This window comes from Parasteatoda tepidariorum, chromosome 3 (assembly GCF_982258835.1).
Source record: "Parasteatoda tepidariorum strain Cologne lab strain chromosome 3, Ptep-v5.0, whole genome shotgun sequence".
Taxonomy (NCBI): domain Eukaryota; kingdom Metazoa; phylum Arthropoda; class Arachnida; order Araneae; family Theridiidae; genus Parasteatoda; species Parasteatoda tepidariorum.
This window is the reverse complement of record NC_141757.1, coordinates 54,097,398-54,123,886: the sequence shown is the minus strand read 5'-3', so window position 1 is coordinate 54,123,886 and position 26,489 is coordinate 54,097,398. Positions and strand designations below refer to the sequence as shown.

General features: G+C 26.6%; 2 protein-coding genes across 3 annotated transcripts; one reads left to right on the top strand and one right to left on the bottom strand.

Annotated features, from left to right (window-relative positions):
- Positions 1-184: 184 nt before the first annotated feature.
- LOC107436744 (ras-related protein Rab-18) lies at positions 185-10,538 on the top strand. Its single transcript, XM_016048536.4, has 7 exons — positions 185-417; positions 585-640; positions 892-953; positions 2,673-2,745; positions 2,824-2,942; positions 4,940-5,065; positions 8,154-10,538. Exons 1-7 carry the CDS (start codon positions 347-349, stop codon positions 8,265-8,267), a joined length of 621 nt encoding a protein of 206 aa, XP_015904022.1. The 5' UTR covers positions 185-346; the 3' UTR covers positions 8,268-10,538.
- A 2,559-nt stretch (positions 10,539-13,097) lies between these two features.
- On the bottom strand, positions 13,098-25,105 carry LOC107436745 (proteasome subunit alpha type-6). Of its 2 annotated transcripts, XM_016048537.4 has the most exons (8): positions 24,914-25,105; positions 22,640-22,737; positions 20,140-20,217; positions 18,574-18,655; positions 16,910-17,068; positions 14,560-14,738; positions 14,374-14,465; positions 13,098-13,211 (listed from the first exon to the last, which is right to left on the bottom strand). In XM_016048537.4, the coding sequence occupies exons 1-8, from the start codon at positions 24,987-24,989 to the stop codon at positions 13,157-13,159; spliced, it is 819 nt and encodes a 272-aa protein (XP_015904023.3). In that variant the 5' UTR covers positions 24,990-25,105; the 3' UTR covers positions 13,098-13,156. The 2 variants fall into 2 exon arrangements, with proteins under 2 accessions (XP_015904023.3, XP_087015475.1); XM_087159349.1 differs by lacking the exon at positions 22,640-22,737 and having other exon boundaries at positions 24,918-25,103.
- Positions 25,106-26,489: the final 1,384 nt, after the last annotated feature.

Genomic DNA, 26,489 nt, shown 5'->3' with positions numbered 1-26,489 from the left:
TTTAATAAAACACATTTATTTTTCTTTTTTTATAAAATAAAATATTCATAAATTTATTTTCCAGCTATTTACATTTTATTATTATGATATTTGCTACTAAAAAGAATTATAAATTTTGACAGATAAAGTGACATCTGTGGAAATTTCCTTTAACTAAACAACATGTAATGTCAAAATATTTTACGCTTCGTTGTTTCTATGTTGCAATAGACATATCCTTATTGAAATTGATAAACAACGGAATATAAAGACGAAGTTTGGATTTCTTTGTCCTTTTTTTTAATTAATTGCGTATTTCCCTTTTCTCAATTTCTCTTATCATAAAACTAAATGTTTCAATTATACGATGGATGATGACAGTGTATTAACTACTTTAAAAATTTTAATTATTGGAGAAAGTGATGTAGGAAAGTCTAGGTATTATTTCAAGTTAATTACTTCATAATTTAATGTGATAATTTATTAATGATAGATTTTTGTTATTTTTCAAATACATGGTGGTTCTTATGAATTTTATTAATTTATTTCAAGCCGTATCAGACAGTTTCATGCAGTCTATTAATGTAAATATTTTTATATTTTAGTTTACTTCTTCGATTTACTGATGATGTTTTTGACCCTGGTTTAGCTGCTACTATAGGTAATTTATTGTTTTCTTATCCACATTCATATAAAATTTCAACTGTAACAAAATCGAATTATCTTATTTAATTTGGCCTTGTTTACTACTTTAAATTTGAACCTTGTACATCCAATATTGTTTACTGATTCGCATAAATCTAACATACTTCTATAATAATAAAATTGAATTGTCTGATCCTTTTTTTGCCATTTTATTTACATTTATCACACGAAATTGTTAATAAACTCTAATTAAACATTTTTATATAGGAGTGGATTTCAAAGTTAAAACTGTATCTATTGATGGAAATAAAGCCAAGTTAGCAATATGGGTCTGTATTATGTATTTCTATGTATTGTTAATTCTTATTAATCAAAGATATTGTAATTACAGATTTTGTTTTTCAATCCTTATGCACTTTAAAGATCTCAGATTTACTGCTTCATTCAACAGATGTACAGTCATCGTTATGTTAATCTGATATATATTTAGGGTAAAATAGGCGTGTTAATCTATAATTTTTTTTTAAAAATTTACTTTCTAGTAATTTCTTTGTTAATAAAAATATAAAAGAAGTATAAATAAAATTGCAACCAGCATCTATAATGTGTATGTTAATAGGCTCTTTAAGAAAACAAATTTCTAGTTATTGAGTCAAAGTTATCAGAAATAATTGTTCCATACTCTGGATATATTTTTAATCTTTTTCTGAAGTATTTTTTGTTTTTATTAATTGCACTTTACTAAAAATTCAAAACTCTGGTTATTTCTTAATTGCGGAAATAGTTAATTCAATTTTTGTGTTTACATGCTTTATCTTTTGGTGTAATTATAAAAATTACTTTAAAGTAACTGTATTTGCGTGCAAAATTATTATCATTCATTATTGAATTATTAGTTTCTGCTTTGTTTGCTTATCTTTTATTTATTTGATTGTTTGCAAAGCTTTTAATTTTCTTGGTTACTATGTATGCTAAATTTACTCTGTATGCTAAATAAAGCCCCCTTGTTATAATTAAATTAAAATTCTTAGAAGTTAAACAAATAAACAACTGTAATAAATTTTATAGATTGCTGTAGTGTATATGTATATAACGGAAATATTTACATAACAAATTCTTCAGTGTTTGCCAGAAATTTCCAATGTTTGACTTATATCATTAGATTTCTATAAATTGCAATCTGTATTCTTTACCAAATCGTATTGTTATTATTTTTTTAGTGTTATTTACTTTTATTTAGTTTATAAATTATGTTTAATTTATAAATAATAGGCTGAACGCAATCACATTTGTATTTTTATTATTTAAATTTCTTGCTGCTGGTTTAATAAGTGGTTTTGTGAATGGTCAACAGAAAAATACTTGAATATGTTATTGCAATTTTCTTCATAAAGAAACATTAAGGATTTTAAGATAAAAAGAATAAATAAGAAAAATATAAGATTTGAAGAATATTACAAGAAATAAGTTACATGGTAAAAACTTCTGCTTTATCTCTGTAAAATTACCTCTCTCTCATATTCTAAAAAATTATTTGATGTCTGTTGAGGAAAAAAAGAAAGGAAAAAAATCCTTTTTTGTAGGTTATTACATAAACAAAGATCTCCCTAAAAATATAAAATGCACGGAGCTTATTCAAAAACAAGCACACCTTCAGCTTTGAAGGCTCTAATCTTAAGAATTATATCTAGATACATTAGTGCTCTACAAATACTCAAATAAATATGAGAAATAATATGTTAAATTAATTTATCTTAAAAGTAGCATATAGCATTAATTTTTGTTTTTACATTATAAAAACAAATTTGTGATTGTTGAATTTAATTTGTATTACTATGACATGATGTTATAGTTATTAATTTAACTATGCTGATTAGAATAACTTTTAATTTAAGTAATGTTTTTAACTAATATTAAATATTTTTACCTTGCAGTAAATGGACTTAGCTTCTTCTTTTTATTACATTCAATATAGTTAAAATCTTAGTATACTTGGTTTAAATTCATTATTGATAATATTTATCTTAAAAATATTTTTCTCCCTCCAGGATACTGCTGGTTCTGAAAGATTTAGAACATTAACTCCAAGTTATTATCGTGGAGCGCAAGGGGCTATCTTAGGTAATAAAAATAGATTCAAAATTATGATTTAAACATTTAATGAATAATACAAATAAAACTGATTTCTTCTTTTTTCAGTTTATGATGTCTCTAACAGGCAAAGTTTTCAAAAATTAGACCAATGGTTATATGAACTAGAAACATACTCAACACGTACTAACATTATCAAAATGTTAGTTGGCAATAAAATAGACAAGGTAATATAGTTTTATTATCAGTTTTGATTTTAAATGTCATTAATTAACTGAGAAAAGGGCATATAAATATGTCTTTTCACATGTTTTTTTTTTTTTTTTGTCAAATAATTGCCCTTGTTGTTTGATGAAAAAGTGTGCATAAAGAGAAATTTCTATTAAACTCAATTAAATTAGAAGGCTGTGTCAGTTAATAGGCATCATTCATAGCTGCCAACTGTTCAGAATTTTTCGGATTTGTTCCTAATTTTTAAATGAAATCTGATATTTTTATTAAAAATCCGAATTTTCGTAAAATTGCAGTATTTTTGATTTTAAATCAATCCCTTGTTCTTATCGCCGCAAGTGCGCTTCCTGTTATTATTATGCAGAAGTAATTTTTAGTCACTTTTTATTGGAAAATATTATTCCAATAGCTGTTGCTGATCATTTCACTAAATTGAATCTTAAACAACTGTTATTATTTTTAAAAAAATTTATTGTGGTATTTAAACACTTGCATCAGAAATATTTGTTTCTGATGCAGATTATTATTTACCTATGTTTTATAATTTGGAGAATAATAAGTATATATTAATAGGTAATGGTTGTTTTTAAACCATTATATCAGTATTCTTAATTATAAAATATTAATATTTTAAATTTCCCACCAAATATAGTGTTTATAGTTTTGTTTTACTAATTTACACAAGGTATTTAAATATATGTCTATTAATGCTATTATTTAATAGTTACATTTTTGTCTTACTCTTGTAATTGGTAAGAATAATTTTGTCGCATATTGTGTTCCTAATTTTTTATTCCTAAGGTTGGCAGCTATTATCATTATTTATATCTAATTTATCGTAAAAACCACTAAGTGTTTCTGTTACTAACTTCTTAAAATTAGAAATTTTGTATTATTTAAATATTTTGGTATGGCTTAATGTTTTACAGCTCAAAAACTAAGCCTAAGCCAACTACTAAAAACAAGTTCATTTAATTATCGGTTAAAAGATGTTTGCCAAAAGGCTTTTCTTATTTTTTTCGCTAAAGCAAATTAGTAAAGAAAGGCAGCTAACTCAAATTTGCTATATATATATACATGTATGTATATATATATATGCTTATATTATTCTAACAAATTATTGATGCAAAAAATATTAAATTCTATTTTTTAATTAATAAGTTTTTTCAGAAAGAAACTTTGTCTTATAAACCTGCAAATAGCGTAAAAATGTGTAATTATACTTATTTTTTTTGTTAAATATTAAATCCATTTCTCTAGAAGTTTATCTGTGCATAGTTTATTTGCTAATTACAATATATTATCATTGTAATTTACAAACGTAATCTCTGTTAATTAAAGTTTACTATTCTAATTTAAATTTTACTTTTAAAAGTTAATTGAGGATAAAATTATTTTAATTTTTTTTCTTATACAACGTCAGTGACTAAGACATGAATGTATTGCATATTTAAAAATTTGCTGTAACTCATGCCCTTAAACCAATTTGTCATATGGACAAGAGGCTATTTTGTTAATAATTCTAGAAAAATAAAAGAAAAATCACATTCTCAAAACTTTTGAAAATCAACAATAAGCTGTTCCTGACAAATGCATTACATAAAAATTCCGGTTGCTAAACACCAATGCATTAAAAGGCTCAGTAATCTCATTAAGACTTTCATAATGCTACTTTTTTCTCGTTATTCAACTTATCCATTATGAAATCAATGTTCCATATAAAGATTATTCTCCTCAGACATATTTCTTAGACCCTTATTTCATTTATTATGGTTGATATATCTGTTTAGATAAATCAGCCAATATTCAATCAATGAATTATATAATTACTATTTACCTTTTAACCTCTGAATGAGTAGTTTTTAGATAAATCTTTGCTTTAATCATGTAGTATAATTTTAATGGAAAATTTTTAACAAAAATTATTTTAAATTTCTTAAATTGAGATTATCGTAAAAGATGACGTTATTTACAAGTTTTTGTTTGTGATTAGGATAACAGGGCTGTGTCTAGAGAAGAAGGGATGAAATATGCACGAAAACATTCAATGCTTTTTATTGAAGCCAGCGCTAAAACTTGTGATGGTGTTCAGTGTGCATTTGAAGAATTGGTTGAAAAGGTAATTGTAAATAGAAAAATATTTTACACTTAATCAGGGTTCGTTGATTTAAATCATGATTAAAATCAAATGATTTTTTTAAAAAAATCATTGATTTAAATCAACTAATTTATATATATATATATATTATATTGATTTTAAAAGTTAAAAAACAGTGCTTTAAATTATTGATACTTTTATTATTTTCTTTTCTTAGTTTTAAAATTTATTTTAAATAAATTGCTGCATTAATTAATTTTAGTTAACGAAATTACTTTCTTTCTTGGTGTGTATTAAACACATTTGAAATTACATGTTTAAAAATCTTTTGATTCTTAACATTGAAAGTACAGATTAAAGTAAATATTTAATGCTGTCTTAATATAGACTTGCATAGCTGTAAAAAGTAAATAAACATGATTTTTTTTTCAAAAAGAAAAAAAAGCAAATGTTAATTATAATTCTACCTTTTGATTAAAAAAGCATGGAATTCAAATCTATATAGTTTATTGATGGAAATTTCTATTTTTCTAAAGCTTGAGGGAATATTAAAAAGAAATTACCTTAATATGCTAAAAATAGAAAGAAGAAAAAAAGAAGCTGAGTTCAGATATTTTTTTCCTGATATAGTTTCATTCTTCCCTTTCAAAGTCTATTTGAAGCAGTAGGGTTTATAAACTGGTATTTTTTTTTTTTTCTTCTCATAATATGTTTATGGTATCTTTGAAATTATCAGATTTTCTTTTGTGAAAAAAATTCCAATGAGTACATAGATTTTTTTAAAATGTTTAGCTTAACTTATGTATTTTGATATAGGATTAAAAATGAATATTTTAACATAAAAATATATAGATTGAATATTTATTTTTTGATGAATGACAACATTTATAAACACAATCTGTTGCATTTATTTTGCCATTTCATAAATCATGAGGAAAAAAAAAAGAGATCGCAATTTTAAATTAAAATTATGGTGTGCTAATTGAAACTTTGTGTTACTAATTAAAGTAGTATTTTTCTTAAATTATCTATTTTATCTTTTCTTTTTATTTCAATCATGCCCTTGTATCAAAATGGTCGCTATGCATTATAATGAAAAATTATTTTAGTAAGTTAGAGCTTCTAAAATATTGTTATAATATAGTTTTAATATTAATTTAATTTTGATTAAGCATTTATAAGGTTTTTTTAATCATAAACTAAAGCTCTTATAGTGTAATTGAATAAAAATCAAAAAAATCTGATTTAATTCAAAAAAATCCGATTTAAATCAAAATAATCTGATTTTTTTTATTTTTTTTACGAAAATCAAAAAAAACACAAACCCTGCACTTAATTATAATCACTTAATTACTGAATGGTTCCTTTACAGATAACAATTCTTATACACACCTAAATTTTTTTTACAACTTTTTAAAGTAAATAGATAGGTTTATGGGAATCGTACAGATATTAAGGGCATGTATTATTGAAAAGTGTAATTCGATTTGCCTCGTGTCTGTAAGTAGTACCATCAGTGAATTTAGATATATTATGGGGCATAAAGAAATGAAAAATAGTTAACCTGAGCTAAGAATCTCTAGTGCTGTTGGACTTATCTATTTATTGCATTACAATTTACCTTTTAAAATAGGTAATATATTTAAAAAAATATATACTAAAAGACTTAAATTTTCCTATACCATTTTATTCTGCAAAGCTTTCATTTTAGAATGTAGTTTCCTGTATGTATTCTGTTTTATGGAACTCACTTTTTAAAACTGATTAATGTAGATATTCTTTGTATCATTATATTTTTATTCTATGTTATGGAATATAAATATCATTTAGCTTGAACTTGTAACTCACTATCAACTGCTTCTCTATCTTAATTGCTATATCAACACTAAGTTGGAGGTGGTTCATTTTGATAATATTTATACTTTCATTAAAAAATATTAATTTTAATTTCATTTAATCTGAATTCAATCAATGTTATTGTTTTATTTATAACAGCTAGCCTTAAAAATTTCTGTTTATTATTCATAAAATATTGACTGTTCAATGGTTAAAATAGACACAAAGAGATTTTATTATTAGAACTATGATGAATCCTTTGAGTAGAAGTTTTCAAAGATTGTAAATGCTTTATGAAATATACACTTTTACTTTTGATTAACCATGTGAAATAATCCATATTTTATCAACTTTTTAAAAATACATTCAACCACCTAGGATGTCATGCTACTTTTCTTTCATTCAAAGGGAATTCATGATGTTTCACATTTAAAGGGGAGTAACATTAAAAAAAATAGTTTAAATTTATATGTTTATATATCTATATATATATATATTTAAGGAATTTTTTTAAATCAAATAACTTATTGTCATTAGAAGTTGTTGTTTTTTTTTTTTTTTTTTTTTTTTGAAAGTGCAAAAATTTTTGTTACTTACTTTTGAAATGTTTATCGTGAACTTTAAAACAACAAAAATGAGACTAAATTTCATTTAATACTGAAAGTAACAGTTCAGTGCAGACATTCTCATGGGCATTGAAATAACAGTGTGTCTATAGAAGAGCAGAGGGAACTTTTGTTGGCTGTTATAATTAAAGAATCGTTATAATAGACAAAAACAATATGGCAGAGACTCTTAACTGTTTCTTTTTTAAAGTTTGTTTGCCTCACAACAGGCCTTATAAGTAAAGTGATATCAGAAGTGGGGGAAAGGGTTCAACCTGTTCTATCATGTAATGAGCTTTGTTTTTGATTATTTATGTGGAAGAGAAAACATTTTCACTTACTTCAGAACCAGTTTTTGTTTATAATCAGAGCAAAGGAATGCCTTTTATGTGGAAAATATTTGTGTTTTAACTTTAAGCTCGGTTAACAGTTAACTCAGCTACGTAACAAAATTACAATTTGACTAGTTGTCCATTAAAGAGCATTGACTGTATTTGTTTCCCCCTTTTTTTGTTATGTTTTTCATCACCACTTTTCTATCTTGTACTGTACACTAAATATTATGCTAGAGTGTTATACTTTCCTTTCTTTTACTTATCATCAAAGTTTTAAATTATCTTAATGTTAATATGTCCCTGCATCATTCTTAAGTAGATTTTTCTTTCTAGATTTTACAGACACCAGGACTTTGGGAAACAGAGAACCCCCAAGGATTTTCTCTCACAGATGTGTCAAACAGAGCAAATGAGGGAACTTGTACTGGTTACTGTTCCATGATATGATACACTAAAAAGTCCTATGATAGAAGTGATTGATAAATGTGATGTGTTTACTAAAGTCCTTAATAAGAGAACATTATGCATCTGATAATTTAATTATTATGTTCTATATTTATATAATTTCTTCTTACTCTCTTATTTATCTTTTCTTAAAAAAAAAATGAAGTGTATTATTTGTGCCACTTAGTGTTTGAAATTAAAATATTTTGAAACTTTAGATTGCCTTTAGGTATACTCAGTTATAAGGGTGTGCAACAAATTTAAACAACTAGCTTATAATTAATGTTTAGTAAAACAAAAACTATTCACATTATAAATCACAAATTATATTGCAAAATTTTAAATACTTGTATTTATTGTATGTGTTAACTGTTTTAAATTAGAATTTTGGATAAAATAAATGTATTTTTGGTTTAAATTTAGCTCTTAAAAATAAACAAATTCTACTTTTTTATCATCAATGTATAAATGCTCTCAATTGCACTTAGTGGCAAATCTTAATTTTGCTTTGTACTCTGATAGTACATTTCTAGATTTGTATTCATAATGTAGATATTTGCTTTGTTCGCTGCTACTTTTACATTAAAATAGTTGCATAACTTTAGATGCAATAACAATATTTACTAAAAAGCTTTTTAATTAATTGTGTTTTTTTCTTACTTTAAAAATTTAGCATTTAAAAAAATAACAGACCAAACAAAAAGAATTTAGATGTTCTTTTGTTATGTGTTTATTTGTTCATGGATTCCATTTGTTTTAGCCATACATTTTGTTTTGCATTAAAAAAAATAATAAGTATTGCCAGTTTTTAATATTTTTATATTGTAAGTATTCTTAATACTTTAAATGCCAAGTGATCTTGAACAAAAGTTTTTGCTGAAACAGCCAGTCATCAATTTTAGAATAATTATGCCTGTTCAGAATTTTTAATCTTACCTTTTCAGATAACTTAGCATTTAATGTGTTAATCATTCATGAATGCAGGGTGTCTTTTAAAATCTCATGCGTCTATTTTTGTGAGCAAATAAATTAAGATAGAATTTATAAATAATATCAAATATTAATATATTTGTTCTTTATGCAAAAAGAGTTCATTTTGAACAAGATTACTAATTTAAGACTTGCTTTTAAAGTTCAATAATTGAGAATTTTGTAGAACTTGCATATTGTACCAGATGAAAAAGTATTTTACAATAATTCTACCAAATGTATTAAGATACTATTCGTATTTTAACTTCTAATTATTTTTCCACAGCTTATTTTTTTTAATTTTTCTCTGTAAAGATAAATTTTCAAAATAAGAAAAATTTAGGTAGGATAGATCTATCTCTTGCTATATATTTTTTACCCTTAAAGATTTCATAATAGTGCCTAATTTTTAATGATTCTACATAAAAATTTCAACACCATTTTGTGGCACATTAGAGAATTCTAAAATCATTGTAACAGAAAATGCAGTAGTTGTTGCACAAATTTGATATTATATTGATTAGTTTCATATTATTCTACTTTTAAAAAGTAGCATATTTAATATAAGTAATTGTGATGTAAAAAAGAAATAAAGGGCTTCTGCATCAACCAGTTGTTGGCTTAGAAGGTCATAGAGATGAAGGCAATTAAAGGTTTCAAACATCTTTTGGTCAGAATAGATTAACACAAAATTGTGGTAAAATAATATTTTAAAAAATTTCTGATGTAGTAGGGCTTTTTTTTTCGTTTATATTTTACAAATGGAATTGATAAAACCTTAAATGACCACATGATTCATTTTACCCAGAGTGTGAAGAATGTAAAAATCTACTAATTTTGGCAAATGTGTTGTGAAAAGTTAGAACCTTTCTAAGAAGGTTTATATGCCGTACCAACCACACTCACAAGTTAACAGAAACTAAAGAGGTAAAATGGCAAATAATGCATCACATTGAAACTTTCATAAAAATATGCTGGTTTTGCTATGTGTGTTAAAAACACCTAGGTTACAAGGAATATGTTTAAAAATAAAAAATAATTCCACTGTCGCCTAATATTTTAAAATTGCATTGAGAATTTATTAGACACCATACAGAAATTAATAAATGAAGTATTATTTTGAATAAGTTGACTTAACATATTGAATAAAAGGTTTAATAGCGAAAACATTTTAACATTTTTAAACAGATTGATTGATTAAGATTGTCTTTTGTTGTATTGTATATATTTTTTTTGTAAATAAAAAAATATCCATAACCATATGAAAATAAATTATCTATGAAAATAAATTGCTTAATTAATCTATCTATGTATTTTTATTTTTGAAAAGCTTAAACATTATTTAACTTTCCTTTCATTTTCTTAAATTCAACAATTTACAGTTCAGCTTCTATATCTCAATTTTTCTCTAATTTAAGAAAATATTGACTTCACCTTAATACCATTACTTGTAGTTTAATTTGTCAATTTTTTAATGTTTTTTACTGTTTTGTTGCAGTGGCATAGAATATAGAATATTCTTTCTTCCTCACTTACTGTACCATATGTATTATCTTGAAGTTATAATGATAGTCTGTTTCCTTTTCAAATTTGTAAATTGAATGGGGGTTTATGTTTCGAAAAACACCTGTTTTAGGAGTGAAGGATGTTGGACAGAGTTCTGGGTAATTGAAGAAATGAGAAACCCTTGACCACATATCATTCAAACAAGTCTTTACTTAAGTGGATGTTTCTGCTCTAGTTCAAAATATTCCAATTACATTAGATAAATTTTTCTTGACATTAAAAATTATTTTAAATTGCTCAGAACTAAAAAAAAAAAATTTATCATTTGGAGAAATTTTTTTCCCTCCTAATAAGTCCCTAAAACAAACAACTTCATATTATATACTATATCAATCTTCTAATGAATGGAAGACTGAATGTAAACAACAACAAGCTTTCTAAGACTAGAAGAAAAATAAAAAACTTTGTGTATCCTTATATTTATGTTATGTTTACGATGCGATGTGCGAACAGTCTTCGTTAATAATTGGATTTTTGCTTAATTTTATTTAGGAGAGTTTTCTGCTACTTATAAATTCTAAAAGGTTGTGTAAGGTAAATTAAATTTGAGAAAATTAATATCAAAATATGAATATGGCATAAGGTTTGATATGCGTTGAGTGTTATCCATTATTTGGCTATAGTTGTGCAAAATACTGTCGTTTTTTTTTGGGGGGGGGGGTAGTATTATAGCATACTTGTGGTGTCTTTCAAATTTGTTTGTTTCATTGATAGTTAATGTGAATGAATGTGTTATAATTGTAAACTCTATAAGTATAATAATGCTAGATGCAATTTTTTTATTTCAAGTTTAGGCGTAAAAATAAATTAGAAGCAGTAACCCAGAAGTCTTGTGTCAAATTTTAACCTGTGCTTAGCTTTAAACGCTTTTCCATCCGTAGAAAGATTTTACTAGATTCAATATTTCATTGCTTTCTCAGTGTTCTCAAGTCAAGTGCTGAAGTCAGATTTCATCTCTAATCTAAACTAAAATAAAAATTAAACAACCCACAATTTTTCTATAGGTCAGAAAAGAGAAAATTATTCTTTTTTTCACCCCTTAAGCAAAATCTAGGATGCATTCCAATTGAGAACAATGGTGATAGAAGTTCATTTGGAAAGTGATGTGCATCATTTTTTTCGCTTTAAGTTTGACAAAAATAGAATTAGTTTCATCTTTTTAGTCCTTGTAAAATGGTGCTTTTGAGTTTTTTTGTTTTATTTATTTATTTGTAGTCTTGACAAAAAGAATGGTTAAAATTTTGAGTTGCGATAAATTGCAACTTTTTTTTTGTAACACTCGAGTCTTAAGAAATAATTGTAACTTTGTCATCAGACATTATCTCCAATTAAAATTTGAGCACTCTAGCTTATCAGAAAATAATCGAAACTCCAATAGCCGATAAACTCTATATGAATTTACATTCTGCTTGTATGAGTCGGGAAACAATTGAAATTCCTATTGTCATTCGTCATTGAGTTCCAGTAAATATTTATATCGATCCAGTAGATATTTATATAGCTTCCAGTGCTATAGATAGTTGAAAAGTGACCGAAATTTCTATTTCATGATTCCATCATCGCAGAGGAAGGCAAGAAAAACGCAGTAAAAATTAGATTTTGTTCTGTAGACTTCTTAAAAATTCCTTAATATATTACTCATTGTCAACCTTACCAAGACTAATTACAGTGATGATCACGTGGGTACAAATTAGAAGTTCATATTTGTCAGTAGTTTAAAACTTCTATCATTTATAAAATTGTCGATTTAGTTCTTGAAAATAAAAAAAAAAGTATTATTTGCTAGTTGTCAAGCTATCAAAGCAAAGAAGCCATCTTCTCTTCTAAGGATCAACATTGTGATGGTATGTCTTCGAAGGCATGTCATGCTCAGGGATGTTTCCCAGACGATTACCAATAACTTAGTGTGCAAGTCTAGTGCGATGTAAATAAAGTACAACTACTACTGAGGTTTAGATTAGATAATTAATTTCTTACTAATTATTTAATTCCTTATCCTAGCCCAACGTAAGTTATACTATTATGAGCGCGCATAGTTACCATAGGAGTTGATATACTTTAAAAGGAAAAAAAAACAAAGATTTAAAATATTTTAGTTTTACATACATTTATGACCTTTTGGTTTAGTTTTACATGCATTTTGTTTATAAACAAAATTTTTCAGCAACTCAAATATGTTAAAAGTCTCAAAAATGGATTTGAATCTTCATTTTTAAACTGTTAGTCTTTCAATCAGAAATCTGTTCAACTTTCGCTATATGTAGTTTATAGTAGATGTTTCTAAAGAAATCTCGACAATGAAAAGTTATAGACATATTTTATTTAAAAAGTAAAAAGGAAGAAAAAAGTCAATTTTCTTACGTTTTTTTTATTTCAAAACAATAACGTTTAATTTCAGCATCTGTTAATTTCCTAGGGGGGAAAAAATTTGAAACTAGTTATACAAAATTTATATTATAAATAATTATATTTTGAAAAGTCTTTTACATTTGTAAAGAATGAAAATCAACTTTTTGAATTAAAATTGCTTATTTTTTTCTCCAATAAAAGTAAGATTAATTTACACAATGCACCTTAAAGTTACTATAATTCATCTTTCCAACTTAAACACGGTTAAAAAACTTATCTTACACAAAAAAAACTTTATTATTCAACAACACAAGCCTAATATCCATGAAAAAAGTTTTAGTAAACGCTTAGGAGAAAACGATTTGATAATTAAAATCGATTGTTAAAATAATTTTTACTGTTAAGTGTTTAAGTGGCATAAAAGATTTTATAACTATCTTTTTAAATTATAATATCTATACATACTTAACACATTTATAATTTCATTTAAAAAATCTAGATAAAATGTGATGTTTCAGTATTTTACTAATTCAGTAATTATTAAAAGTAAAAGGTGTTTTCTTTATTTTAATTGAATCATGTATCACGTGATCATACGTCAAAGAACATAATCTTTCATATTGCTCATTTTATTTAAATTTTGACCATTTTTAGCCCATGACTCAACTTAAGTTCTGGCAATTTCAGATATTTTGAAATGAAAAGTTCAAAAATATTGCCTATCAATGCAACTGAAAAATACAGATTTATAAAAAATAGTTATTTTAAAACTTTTAAGCAGGGAGCTGGAGCTCTAAATTTCCCACTGCTCCTGAGCTCTTTAAGTTTTTAATCAGTCATTTAAATCTTTTTTTTTTTCAGGCTAAGAATTAAAAAAAAGAAAGATTCTTGTGCTTTTAATTTCTAAATGATCTACAAATACAAATAATCTATCTGGTTAATATATTTTTAATTTTGTTTTAAATTGGATTACGTAGTATTTATTTTCTTTCTAATATCTAATAATTATGACATACTTTTTTTTTAAATTTATTATTATAATTAAAAAACTATTTAATAAAAATGTTATTTATTAGTATTTTAATTATATTATTAATTAAGCTTACATGTATAGTAAAATTGTCGGAGCTATAGCTCATTATCTGGAAACGGAGAGTTTGTTAGTTTTCAGACAGATACTGCCTTTTTATGCACAATAATACCTTAAATAATAATATATACTCACCTAAATATTTTGTTAGTAGTAACTATTCCAACTTCAAGTTCAGTGGGTGAAAACTCATCATCTAAAGCATCTGCCAATGCTGAAATCGCTAACTGAATAAAAATACCAATTTTCATTCATATAAAATAGATTAACAAATTAATGATCAATCAATTATAAGCAATTGATTGCCTGTATAATATATACCTTTATAGCTTCTGCTCCAGAGAAAATATTGGATTTTCTAAACGTCTTTTCTAAATATTTCCTTACGTCCATTTCCTTTGCACCTGCGCTTGTGGCTTTATATCCATTATAATGGCCTCCTGGATCGGCTTTATATAATTGTGGTCCTAGCAACTCATCGTAAGAGACAAGCATCATACCTAATAGATAATTAAAATGAAAAAAAATATGTTAGGTTATTACAGATTACATCAAGGACGAAAACTAAAACTCCTCAATTGGTTAATTTTTTTCCTCTAAAATCATCTTAATTTTCTAAAAAAAAAAATCTTTTATTAACTTGGGATAATGTTATTGACACCTGAGGTTTAATTTCCAAATAACTCATTCTTTTACGAATACGATCCTTGGAAATATCTTTTCATACCGTGAAATTTTTGTTTAATGTAATTTTGTAAATAAGAAATTCATCGCATAATTTTCGAGTATCTTCCTAGTAGTCTCTTTAAATAGTGAATTCTTAAATTGTGAGCCCTGAACAAAAGGCTACGTTATTCATTAAAATCATCATCAATTACTATCTGCAATTTCTAATATCAACATATTTATAAACAGTAAATTTTACTCATAGAAATTTTTCTGTTTTAAAAGGAGTTTCTAGTGTAAAATGAATGATTGTACTACATCCATATTGAAATTCTAGTTAAGAAAAGATACGCAATTTTCACTTTACCATTGATACTAATATGAATCTTGTACTTCAGATCACAACCTCCTTTTTGTTAAAGGTCAAATAGTTGTAAATGACTTGTAGGAAGTTTTAAGACCTATACTTTCAAGAATATAATGAGGTAAGAAGTTTTTGACCCATATTAGGAACCGATAATTATTTCTGATAAACTCTATATTAAGTTATATATATTGTAAGGTTACTTTTAGCTTTATATTGTTAGTATATACAGTATAATTAATATTTTATTGTTGAAAAAAATTACTACCAATTTAAAATTTAGAATATGGTTTATTATTGCTTAATTAAAATTTATAGTTTTCACAGATTAAATTTAAACTAAATAAGGTTTTCCCAGTGCTTAAATTATAAAGAAAAAATCCCAATTTTATGTCAACGAAAAACTTGTTTAATATTATTAAACTTTCACTTTTGAAATTTCGCAACTGTGCAGTTTTTCAAATATTGCAGTAACAACGATATTATAAAATAATTTTCTCATCGTTTAGCTACCACTTAATAAATCTTTTAGTACCGCATGAACCCTAATAAAAGTTCGAAATGTATAATAGTTCTGTAAGTATTTAAATATGAAAAAATGCGTTTTAGATTGAATTTTAAAAGATTTTGATTTAAAATTTCATTTACACAAGCTAAAAAGCATATTTATATACACTTTTAGGCAGAAATAATTTTTATGAAAATAGTTCAGCTGTATAACTAATAAATAATGCAAAATTAATGAGGAAAATGTGTGCTTACTTAAGGAAATTTTTCAGGGTTAATTACAATAGTTAATAAGAAAACTATGCAATCATAATTTTTTAAGAAATATGTGGAACGAGCACGGACGTTTTGCTAATAAAATATCATAATGTAAAGTTATAATTTTTTTTTCAAAAGAAGAAAACGCGTGTTTTTTTTTTCCAGGAAAAGATTCTACAAAGAGCAGATTAAGATTTTAAAAATAGTTTTCTTATTCTTAATTTTAAAATTTACTTTTGTACAAAATGAGCTATATACTTGAATAAAAAATAATTAGATAAAAAAATTTTACTAAGTTTATATAGCTGGAAAAAAAATAAAAATATAAAGACTATAAAGTTAGTGAAAGAACAGTTTTTTGCAGCAAACGATTCTATGAATGTCAGATTTTTGGAATATATATAGCAAAAGCAAAGAAATATATAGCAAAAATATATATGATCTCGTCATCAGTCACACGATTTTATTCGCAAAAAGGAGTGATTTCTAATATTGTATAATATAGCCAAAGAAAAATATATCAATACAATAGTGTGAGGAGCACTACAAACGAAAATAGAACACATTAAGTATAAAATAAACGAAATAAAACATATCAAGCAAAAAACAGAAAATAAAATGTATAATATAATCTTCGGTTTTCTCTCTTTTTCTTTTCATTATTTTGTCTTTATTGTGCGATATAATACAAAAAGGATGAATATATGTAGATCGATAAATAGAGATATAAATACTTAACTTTCGTTTTAATTAATATAACAAGTCCATTGTCATAAATTATATTATTAGTTATTCAGTCAAAATATTCTGCTAGGATTTCTGCAATTTTGAACAATGTATTTACCAAAAACTTAATTAAAGAAACAAAATACGCACAGCAAGCTAAAGGTCTCATCTCTGCATTTTGAGTATATATTTGAGATATACCAGCGATTCTTTTACAAAGCCAATCCACTGGCACTTTCTGTTGACCGTATTTATCTCGATAGATGTTTGCCTCATACCGAGCTCTATGCATCTGACTTTGACCATCAGCTAAAATAACAATCAATTTCTCATAAAAACTTCAAATAATAAAAATTGAAAGTTTTTTAATATACTAATTTATATATTTCCAAATTTTTGTTAAATAGGAATTAAGATATACATATTTGTAACTAGCGCAGTTTGGCCTAATAATTATATCGTATGTTGCCGCATTTAAATTAACGCCATAAATTAATAAGAAAAAAAAATAAACTACTTATCTTGTTATGAGGTTACTTTTACCCATATCTGTCCTGTATTATTTGGATCGCCCTAGACAAAATGCCGGCATTTTTTGATAATCAATTATTTACTGCGATATAAAAATGATTGTTTCGTTATTTGGCTACTTCTAATTGATTGTGAAATGACGAATTTTGTCGTGTGGACAGAAGTGTGTTAATCTCTAATTGAACACCCTTTCTTTTAATTAGAAAGTGAAGTGAATTTTTCTTAATCATTTATTTAAAAAAATCAGCGGAAAAATATTTACTTATTTTAAGACAAAACTAGTATTTGATTCAGCACTAAAATTGTTTATTTAATTTTATGTAATCAGTTATTTAATAATAATAATTACTTGAGAAGGTTAAATTCTATTCAATAATAAAGATACATAAATTAAAGCAGAGAATTCTGAGAACCGTGATACATAAAATTAAAAATTACTCAACATTTTTAAAGATAAAAAAGAAAGTTAATTTAAAAGCTTTTGTTACTTTAAATAATAACAGCGTTTAAAGGGTAAGTTGAAGATTCCTTAATGACTTATTGCCAAAAGGTATTATTAATGTGGTTATGTTTTAAATAAATTATTTAAATTAAAAATACGTACCGTTAAAAAATTAATTAAATTTTTAAAAAAATGGAGCTATTTTCTCTTGTGCGTTATGCGTTCGGTTATTTCATGATTTTTCATCGAGTAGTATTTTTAAACATAGAATGACCGAAATTATAAATTTGTTCATTTATAAGCACAAAAGTTCAAGTTTATGGTCAATTACTTTCAGCAGGTAAAATTTTGAAAATCCAACACACCTTCCTACCAAAAATAAAAAATAGTGTTGAAAATCAAATTAATTTATGGTTATTAATTTATTAAATAAAGGAAGTTTTATTCAGTAAATCAATCACAAAAATATTTTAACATAACTTTATTAGAAAAGAATGGCCCTATAAAGGGTTAACCTCATCCCTGGGAAATAGCAAGTACTTTAGTTGCTACACGTTAACATATTCAAATACTTGCTGTTCACTATTTTATCTTATAGTAATGAAATTTGCAAATGTTATTTTTAAGCGAGCAATTCTGCGTTTGAATATAATATAATAAGTTTGTGTTTCGTTATTTCCGTTTATTTATTTAAGGACCTATATGTATTTTATGTATATGAATATTACAATATTACATTAGTAAATATTTGAAACAGAGGCGGCACATTTAGTTACTATACTATCAAATAAATTTGAAGAAGAAAAAAAAGAAAGAAACATAAATATGTTTTATACGTTACCAGCATATCCTGTAAAAACTGCTCCTATATTTTCAGTTATAGAATACATATGGGTTACTGTATTTAGATCTATCAATGGTTGCTAAAGTAAAAAAAAAAAAAAAAATATTTTTATTATTTATCATCTAAACTGTATGCTATATATTTTTATTTTATCTTTGGGAAAAAAATGGAATAAAAAGAAGCTAAATATTCTTATAACTAGCTGTTGCCCGCGCGTAAGATCTATAATTTTAACTATTTTCAAGAACAGCTATTGTCAAAGTTCTCAATGTATTGAATTTTTTTATGATTTAAAATCTATTCGGCAACCATTGAACCTCACAAACCAATATGAATTTGGGAATTAAGGTAGTAACAGAAATATTAAAATTATTTCCATCTTTTTCGTGAAATAGGATAGAAAACTCTTCCTAATACTCCATTACCTGCTGTATTACTTACAGGCACTCTAGTATTACTTACCCACGCAACTCTTGAGCCATAACTTGAATATTGTAAAATATTTATTCTAATTCTCGAAAAAAGACAAGATCTGTCACCAATAATCGTAGGACAGTATGCGGCACCATAGCACTGTTTATTTTTAAAATTTCTAGATACATTTTTGAAAGGAACGAAAATAAATCTAAATAATTGCTTCGTAATCAAGTTTTTATTTTTATAAAAACGCGAAATTATTCTACATAAATACTTAACGTATAACTAACTATTCAACACTATTTGAACTAACATTTAAGACTACTTAAGGTATCTGACTAGTTCTGACAATTTTTTTAAATATTAATATAAAATTTTAAAAAATTAGTTTATTTATTTTAATGTGTATAAAAACTTATAAAGTCAGCAAAAAAATTATTATTATTATTATTTTCATTTTTATGTATAAGGTATTTTTATGCATATACGGTAAACATTGTAAAACAAATTTTATCGCCTAAAATAAAATCCTTTGAGGTTTTTTTTTTAGAAATCTGTCAACTATGTTGTGAACTATTATCTTAGCAGAAAGTGCATATACTACTGATTTAAGTATCAAGTGCGTTTTTGTGTCTGTCTTCGTAACTTAAAATATCATCTACTATAATTAATTAGCATATTCCTTCGGGCAATTGAGTTTTAGTGCGTGAAAGTTATATCATTAATCATTCGTAGACCACAAGTTATTCAGGGTGTTTCGTTTATTTTTTTGCGCACTGTACTTTATTTAAAAGTCGCCATTTTAACTTCCTTTAGTAGTGTAAAATTCTAAACTAAAAAATGTGTTTTCAACTATCACTATATATGACCTTATTTTTTAAATTTAATTAAATATTGTTTTCCATTACGTTCTCTGTGCTAAAAAATGGTGGAAAGGACTTAAGTGGGAAGAAAAGAAAAGAAGAAAAAGTTTTTTTTTTTTCACACACACAAAACTCGTTTTTTTATTTTTTACAAATATTGATACCCAGAAAAAATAATATGATACGTATGGTTTTAATAACTTGGATCTTCCCCATCTACAAATTAAAAACGACATTAATAACGCAATAATGATTAAATAATGGGTGATAATAGTGTACTTACTTTAATTAAATTACTTTTGCTACCCTGACCATCTTTAGTCTTCGTTGATTCTTTCGGAGGAACTGCACCCAAATCATTCTATAGTTGAAAAATTCAAAAATAAAATTTATCAAAATGTGACAACTTATTATCAAGATTAATCTTAATGAAAACGACATTAATCATTCAAAATCAGTTCAATTTTCGAATGAAATAGAAATGTGACTATTAGATACGATAGCTAATACAATATAATCCTACAACCTGATTAAGAATGTTTTTCGCACATTAAATCTATTGTTTTGAGTCTCGATATTTTTATCACTTGTTTCTAAAAAAAAAATGGTAACCGTTCAATTAACTCATAGCTATTTCATTTGTATATATTTAGTGGAGTAACTGCATAAAGAAAGAAAGAAAAAATTTGCTACAACTTTAACGATTGCTGATGTCCGACACATCAATACGTTGGGGGCTAAATAATTTTAAAAAATAAAAAAATTATAAAAGCGGGTTGAAAAATGTAAAACTGAACACCCGTATTTAATTTTGCTAATGCAAATAATTATAACTTGTAATTATGATAAATTTATGTATAAGTTTGATTTTCACATACTGTAATGCAATCTTCGTAATTCAAACATTAAATATACAAAAATTGATATATTAATGATCATTTTATGATCTTTTTAATTGTCTAGCATACAGAAAAATTTCCTCCATTTTAACCTTCGAAATTTTAAGTGACAAAAACTAAAATTTGGAAAAATATCGGTTAAATAAGTTTTTGGGAATAAAAATTTGAAAATACGTGAAAATACGTTTGAAATGGCAAAATAAGCAAAAAGGAAATTAATAGTGAAGGGTCTAAACATACGAATGCCGTCATGACCAAATTTATATGGACTGATTTTTCAGGTTGCAACTACCCCTTTATTTTCAGGGTAAATGATTCGAATACTTCGAAAAAGAGCCATTTTTATTCGGAGAACGTACGTTTGTGTGTCTGATTTCGTAATAATTTCGTTTAATAATAACGTGTGAACTATCATCTCAAAATTCTATCAATGAGATACCTTGAAAGTGACGTAGTGTGGATATCTCGATCCTAATTGGTTGTTGAAATGTGGCATTTGTTTACGTTAGCAACTGTTCTTTCCATTCTATTTCGAATGAACCCAGCCCATCAAGTATCAATTCTCTTAAGTGACACATTCTATATTCGTTGACAAAGATTCCTTCTCAAAAATTTCAAATCTTTCCTTATATACATTATTACTTAACACAAAGACAACCACGAAGCCATGTAGAACATAAACAAACTAATTATGGATCGAAGTTGCCAGGTACAGAAGGCAAAAATATATTACGGTTATAATAAAATACATAAACAAATGAAATTAAGTTCTGAGAAAGAATTATATTTCAACAAAGTCGATATGCGATACGGCACTATTTAATTAACATCACGTATCACGTTTAATTAACATTTTAACTTATGTAAAGAAACTTAGCTCAACTTTAACACACCATTTTGCTTTTAAACTATCAGGTGGCGCTGACGCCATTGATCGTGTGTGCAGGTATAAGTGCAAGTTCCAAACTTTAGGAATAATTAGCATATTTAAATATTTAAGGTTTAGTGTATCACAAACCATTAAGATCGTAACTTAGTATATTAAAATCTGACCGTTAAATAAAAAAAATTATTAAAGTGCTCTCTTTTTCATTTAGGGCAATTTACTTTTTAAAAAAATCTTTTAATAAAAATGTTTTTAAATTGAAACAATTCTGAAAACTTGACTGTTTCAAAAATACTTAAGACCTCAACCGAAATTCAAACGGAAGACGTTTTCTGCCTAGATTCAAACGGTAAACGTTTTTTGGCCATCTGTTTTTCTGAAGATGAGCTGAGCTGGTTTTAAAACCAACTGCGTCGTTGACCCGTAATCTTTAAAAATATATATTTCTATAAATACCTATATACGTTCTAAGAAAGTAACGGAAATAATTCATATACCTCATATTACTAGCGTTGAACAACTGATCCATATCTGTTTTACGGATGCCAGTGATCAACTCCAAGGCCGTGCAATTTTGAAAATAGCCCAGAAGACAAAAGAACTCCTGGGTCAAGTATTGGAATGAACGTGGATCAGGGAGTGGACGTTTTTGAGGGTAGCTAAACCACATTTGTTTTACACAACGAAATTCTTTTAAACCTCTTATGAAAACCTTCAATGGCTAGCCCGATCCTGAAGGGATTCTTTCCTAAGATTCGAATATTAATTAGGTCATTCCCCACCAGGACTGTGGTCAGTCCTGCTATAAGTGCACCAGCTAGCACCGGGATTCGAAAAATTTTAATAGAGAACGTTCTCTCCTATCCCCAGTACACTTACGGCTCTATCCTACATATATATGGAATTATGCATAATAAATTGCCAATAAATTAGATAAATTTAAGAAATAAGGATTTTTACTCATTGAGTGAAATATTTGTCATTCGCCTTTGACTTACATCAGGAATTTTCTTTTGAGTAACCAAAACGGCAATATCCTTGCCTTTTAGACCTACTGAAGTTATTTCTGGCACAGTTATTGCTTTAAATGCATATTCTGAAAATAAAAATTTAAATTATAATTATTTAAACGGAAAAAATATGATTGTTGGATTGAAATACATGGTTCACTCACGGTAAGTGTGATAAAAATAAGTAAATTTTCAGTTTCATTTTTGTTCTAATGAATTGGCATAAAAAAGAGAAGAAAAAAAAACTGCAATTTGTATCTGTATATTCATAGACTGAAAATATTGAATTTAAATCAGTGATTACATTTATGGTTTAGCCCTTAGTTGTAGCATGATACAATTATATTTTTTTTTCGTCGGAAAAACTCTGTTTTTCCCCCCTTTTAAAGAAAATAGTTGTTTATTTTGTTTTAAGTTTATACAATATGGGTAGATATTCAACTAATTTTAAAACTTCAAAATGTCTTATACAATTTTAAGAGCAGTTTTGTAGTAGTAAAGAGTATTTTTCTGTATTTAACAGAAGTACAGTGCGCCCAAAAAAAAAAAAAAAAAAAAAAAAAAACGGACTAACTTTAATAACTTTTGAATCTAACGATCGGATCTTACAAGTTCTATGACAGTAGTTAATGCAAATTGGCGAACAACAACACGTGAGATCGGTGACAGGTAAAATTTATACAATTCAACTGTTTATGACGACTTAAAAGGCCTGGGTTTAATCTCGAAATATGGGTTCCCGATGTTCTCACAGAGAGATTTTTTGGGTCGTAGCGTTGACGTCTGTGATTCGCTTCTCAAACGTCACGAAAATGATTCATTTTTGAAGCACATCATTACTGGGGACGAAAAATGGGTTGTCTACAACAGGGCTGTCCAACTGGCGGCCCGCGGGCCGCACCTGGCCCGCCAGCACATATTGTGCGGCCCGCCAACTTCTTATTCAGGCTGATCGCCCTCAGTTTTCCCATTAAAATGTAAGCAAATTGTTTTATAATCTTCTGTTCCATTGTTTTATAATTAATAGTTCAACTATTAATTGTTATTGTATAAGAGGTAAGAGATTATTGTTCAACTTTTTCAAACTGCGGCCCGCCAGGTGATCAGTGACCGGAATTCTGGCCCGTGGGCTCTTTGCAGTTGGACAGCCCTGGTCTACAACAATGTCAAACGCAAGAGATCATGGAGCAAAAAAGATGAACCAGCTCAAAGCATTTCGAAAGCCAATATCCATCAAAAAAAGGTGATGCTGTCTGTTTGGTGGGATTTTAAAGGAATACTTTTTTTTGGAGCTTTTAACGGATAACACAACACTTAATTCGGAAGTCTACTGTCGTCAGCTGGACAAACTGAATGATGCTCTTCAACTGAAAAGGCCAGAATGAATCAACAGAACAGGTATAGTGTTCCACCAAGATAATGCGAGACCTCATGCAAGTTTGGTCACTCGCCAAAAGCTTTTACAGCTTGAATGGGATACAATGCCACACCACCATATTCTCCAGATCTGGCGCCGTCGGATTATTATTTGTTCCGGTCACTACAAAATGTTTTGGACTGTAAAACCTTTACTTCAAATAAAGAGGTCAAAAATCACATGGATCAGTTTTTAGCCAGCAAAGACCAAAAATTTTATGAGCGTGGAATCATGCTACTACCAATAAGATAGCAAAAAATGTTGGACCAGAAAGGCCAATGAATACTTTTAATAAAATATTTATTCATTTTACGAAAATTGTCTTTCACCCCCCCCCCCCCAAAAAAAAAACGAAATTACTTTCCGAACAACCCAATAGCTTGATTTTCAGCCCTTTTGCACACTGTAAAATATTTTGAAAGTGTTTTCTTTTCTATACATACCAGCCACGAAACTCTAAAAACTCAAATAATTATATGAAAGATGATTTGAACCATATTCCTTGCCTTTATGATCTTTCATTGTAATTAAAAAGTTTTACCAATGAGGCTGAAAACAATTATATTTTTACTTTCACTTTTAAAGACTTACTTAGATTTTTACTCACACTTTTTGGAAGTTATATACAAACAGAAAAATATCTCTTAAAATATTATTACTTAGTTGATAAAATTACACCAAATTTTGTCCATTATATTGGACGCTGGGTCACAGAAGGATATGCCGTTTTAACATACTTCTCGTACGCAAATTCACTGTATCAGTTTTGTCCTATTATAATGTGCGAGACCATTTTTGTACTATCTCTAAAAAAAAATTTTTTTTTAATTAAGCTTTTAACTTACCTACTTGATACAGACGCCCTTCTTGCGAAAATATTGTAATATGTCTATCGAACCCAGGATTGGAACCTCTTGACATAGTGACAGAAAGAATGAAACCTTCTGAAAATCACCATTTTACAGCATGGGAAAAATTAGCCTCCCATAACCTTTTACTTACTAGCAGATAAGGTGCTGGATACTTTGTTTAACATCATGACGATAGTTTCCTGATAAGATAAAATAATGAGTATAGATAGAGGCGCTGGCATCGACAATAATTGGGTAGGGAATTAATCTCGTTTCACTTTTGCTGTTATTTAAAAGTGAAAATATTTAAAAATCGGTAAAATCTGTGATTGCTTTGTATTTTTCGCAATTTTTTAAGTCAATATTTCTTACAAAAGCAAAGAACATTTTTTTAAATATATTATGCAATTTTCTATAAAAACTTGTTAATCATAAATGAAAGATTACAAGGAAATGGAAGATTGTAAAAATATTGCACAGAGCAAATTTCTTGAATTGAGTTTTTTATATTTTAAAAATTTCTTTATGATTGTTAAAAATCAACTCTTGTAACACGTTTTCCTTCTCTCGCGTTTTTTTTCTTTCAAACTTTTGATATCAAAACAACTACTTTTGATATCAAAATTTGTACGATTTTATGGAATAAAAATTTCGAAAGACAAATAATTCTTAAACTAATGAATGTTAAGACTCTTTATTACATGATACCTGCAAACCTTTTTTTGGCATTTTTGTAAAATTTAAGTTTGGTAGTGCCTGCGCAATAAAACAAAACATAACACTAAGTTGAACATCAAAAACATTTTTTTTTTCCTACATGGAGGGAAGGATATCGAAATCAAGGATTATGCACTTAAAAATGAAATCTTGCAGCTCAAAATATTTGAAGAAAAAAAAAAATTAAAAACTAACTTTCTATATTAATCAATGTTGTAAGGGAAACATGGAAGTAGGAATTATTTTAATCTTTTTTATGCCATAACATTTATTTAGTTAATGAGCACCAGATTATAGAATACAGCATGATATAAAGCAAAATCAAAAAATTTTTCTGTTTATCAGCTATTTGTAAATTAATTAAAGGAAAGTTAACATTGATATTATATCTCTTTATACTTTCCATTCTAACATTTAAATGTTTTCATAAAATGGCAATTAATTGAGGTAAAGACAAAAATTTTGACAGAAATTAAAAAAAGGCAAAGCATAATAAAAAAACTAAAATATTAAAAAAAAAACTAACAGACGAAACAACGAAGAGAAACGCACTCGGTTAGTTCAGATTATAAACTCAAACTGAATTTATTTAAGAGTTTTTGCTTAGATTCAAAATTCACGATTGCCAATCTTCAGTCCCAACGACTGTTCAAATCAAAGTCTTCAAAAATAAATAAAAAATAACTTTTTCTTTAACTTTAAAAATGATTTTTTGTCATTATTTCACACCACAATGCAGGAATGGGATTGACTGAACTTCTACATACATTCTACATGCTAAATTCTTATTGTTGAAACTGCTTGAATTTGCATTTTATCTCGAGATTTTAAGATGCTCATTTATTTTTCAAAA

Excerpts from the sequence above, each read along its gene's own strand:
- LOC107436744 (XM_016048536.4), top strand. The coding sequence starts at position 347 with ATGGATGATGACAGTGTATTAACTACTTTAAAAATTTTAATTATTGGA. Across the intron at positions 954-2,672 it reads AAGCCAAGTTAGCAATATGG|GATACTGCTGGTTCTGAAAG; the intron begins GTCTGTATTATG and ends TTCTCCCTCCAG. Across the intron at positions 2,943-4,939 it reads TTGGCAATAAAATAGACAAG|GATAACAGGGCTGTGTCTAG; the intron begins GTAATATAGTTT and ends GTTTGTGATTAG.
- LOC107436745 (XM_016048537.4), bottom strand. The coding sequence starts at position 24,989 with ATGTCAAGAGGTTCCAATCCTGGGTTCGATAGACATATTACAATATTT. Across the intron at positions 14,739-16,909 it reads GATGAGACCTTTAGCTTGCT|GTATGATGCTTGTCTCTTAC; the intron begins GTGCGTATTTTG and ends ATTATCTATTAG. Across the intron at positions 14,466-14,559 it reads CTGGAGCAGAAGCTATAAAG|TTAGCGATTTCAGCATTGGC; the intron begins GTATATATTATA and ends ATTTTTATTCAG.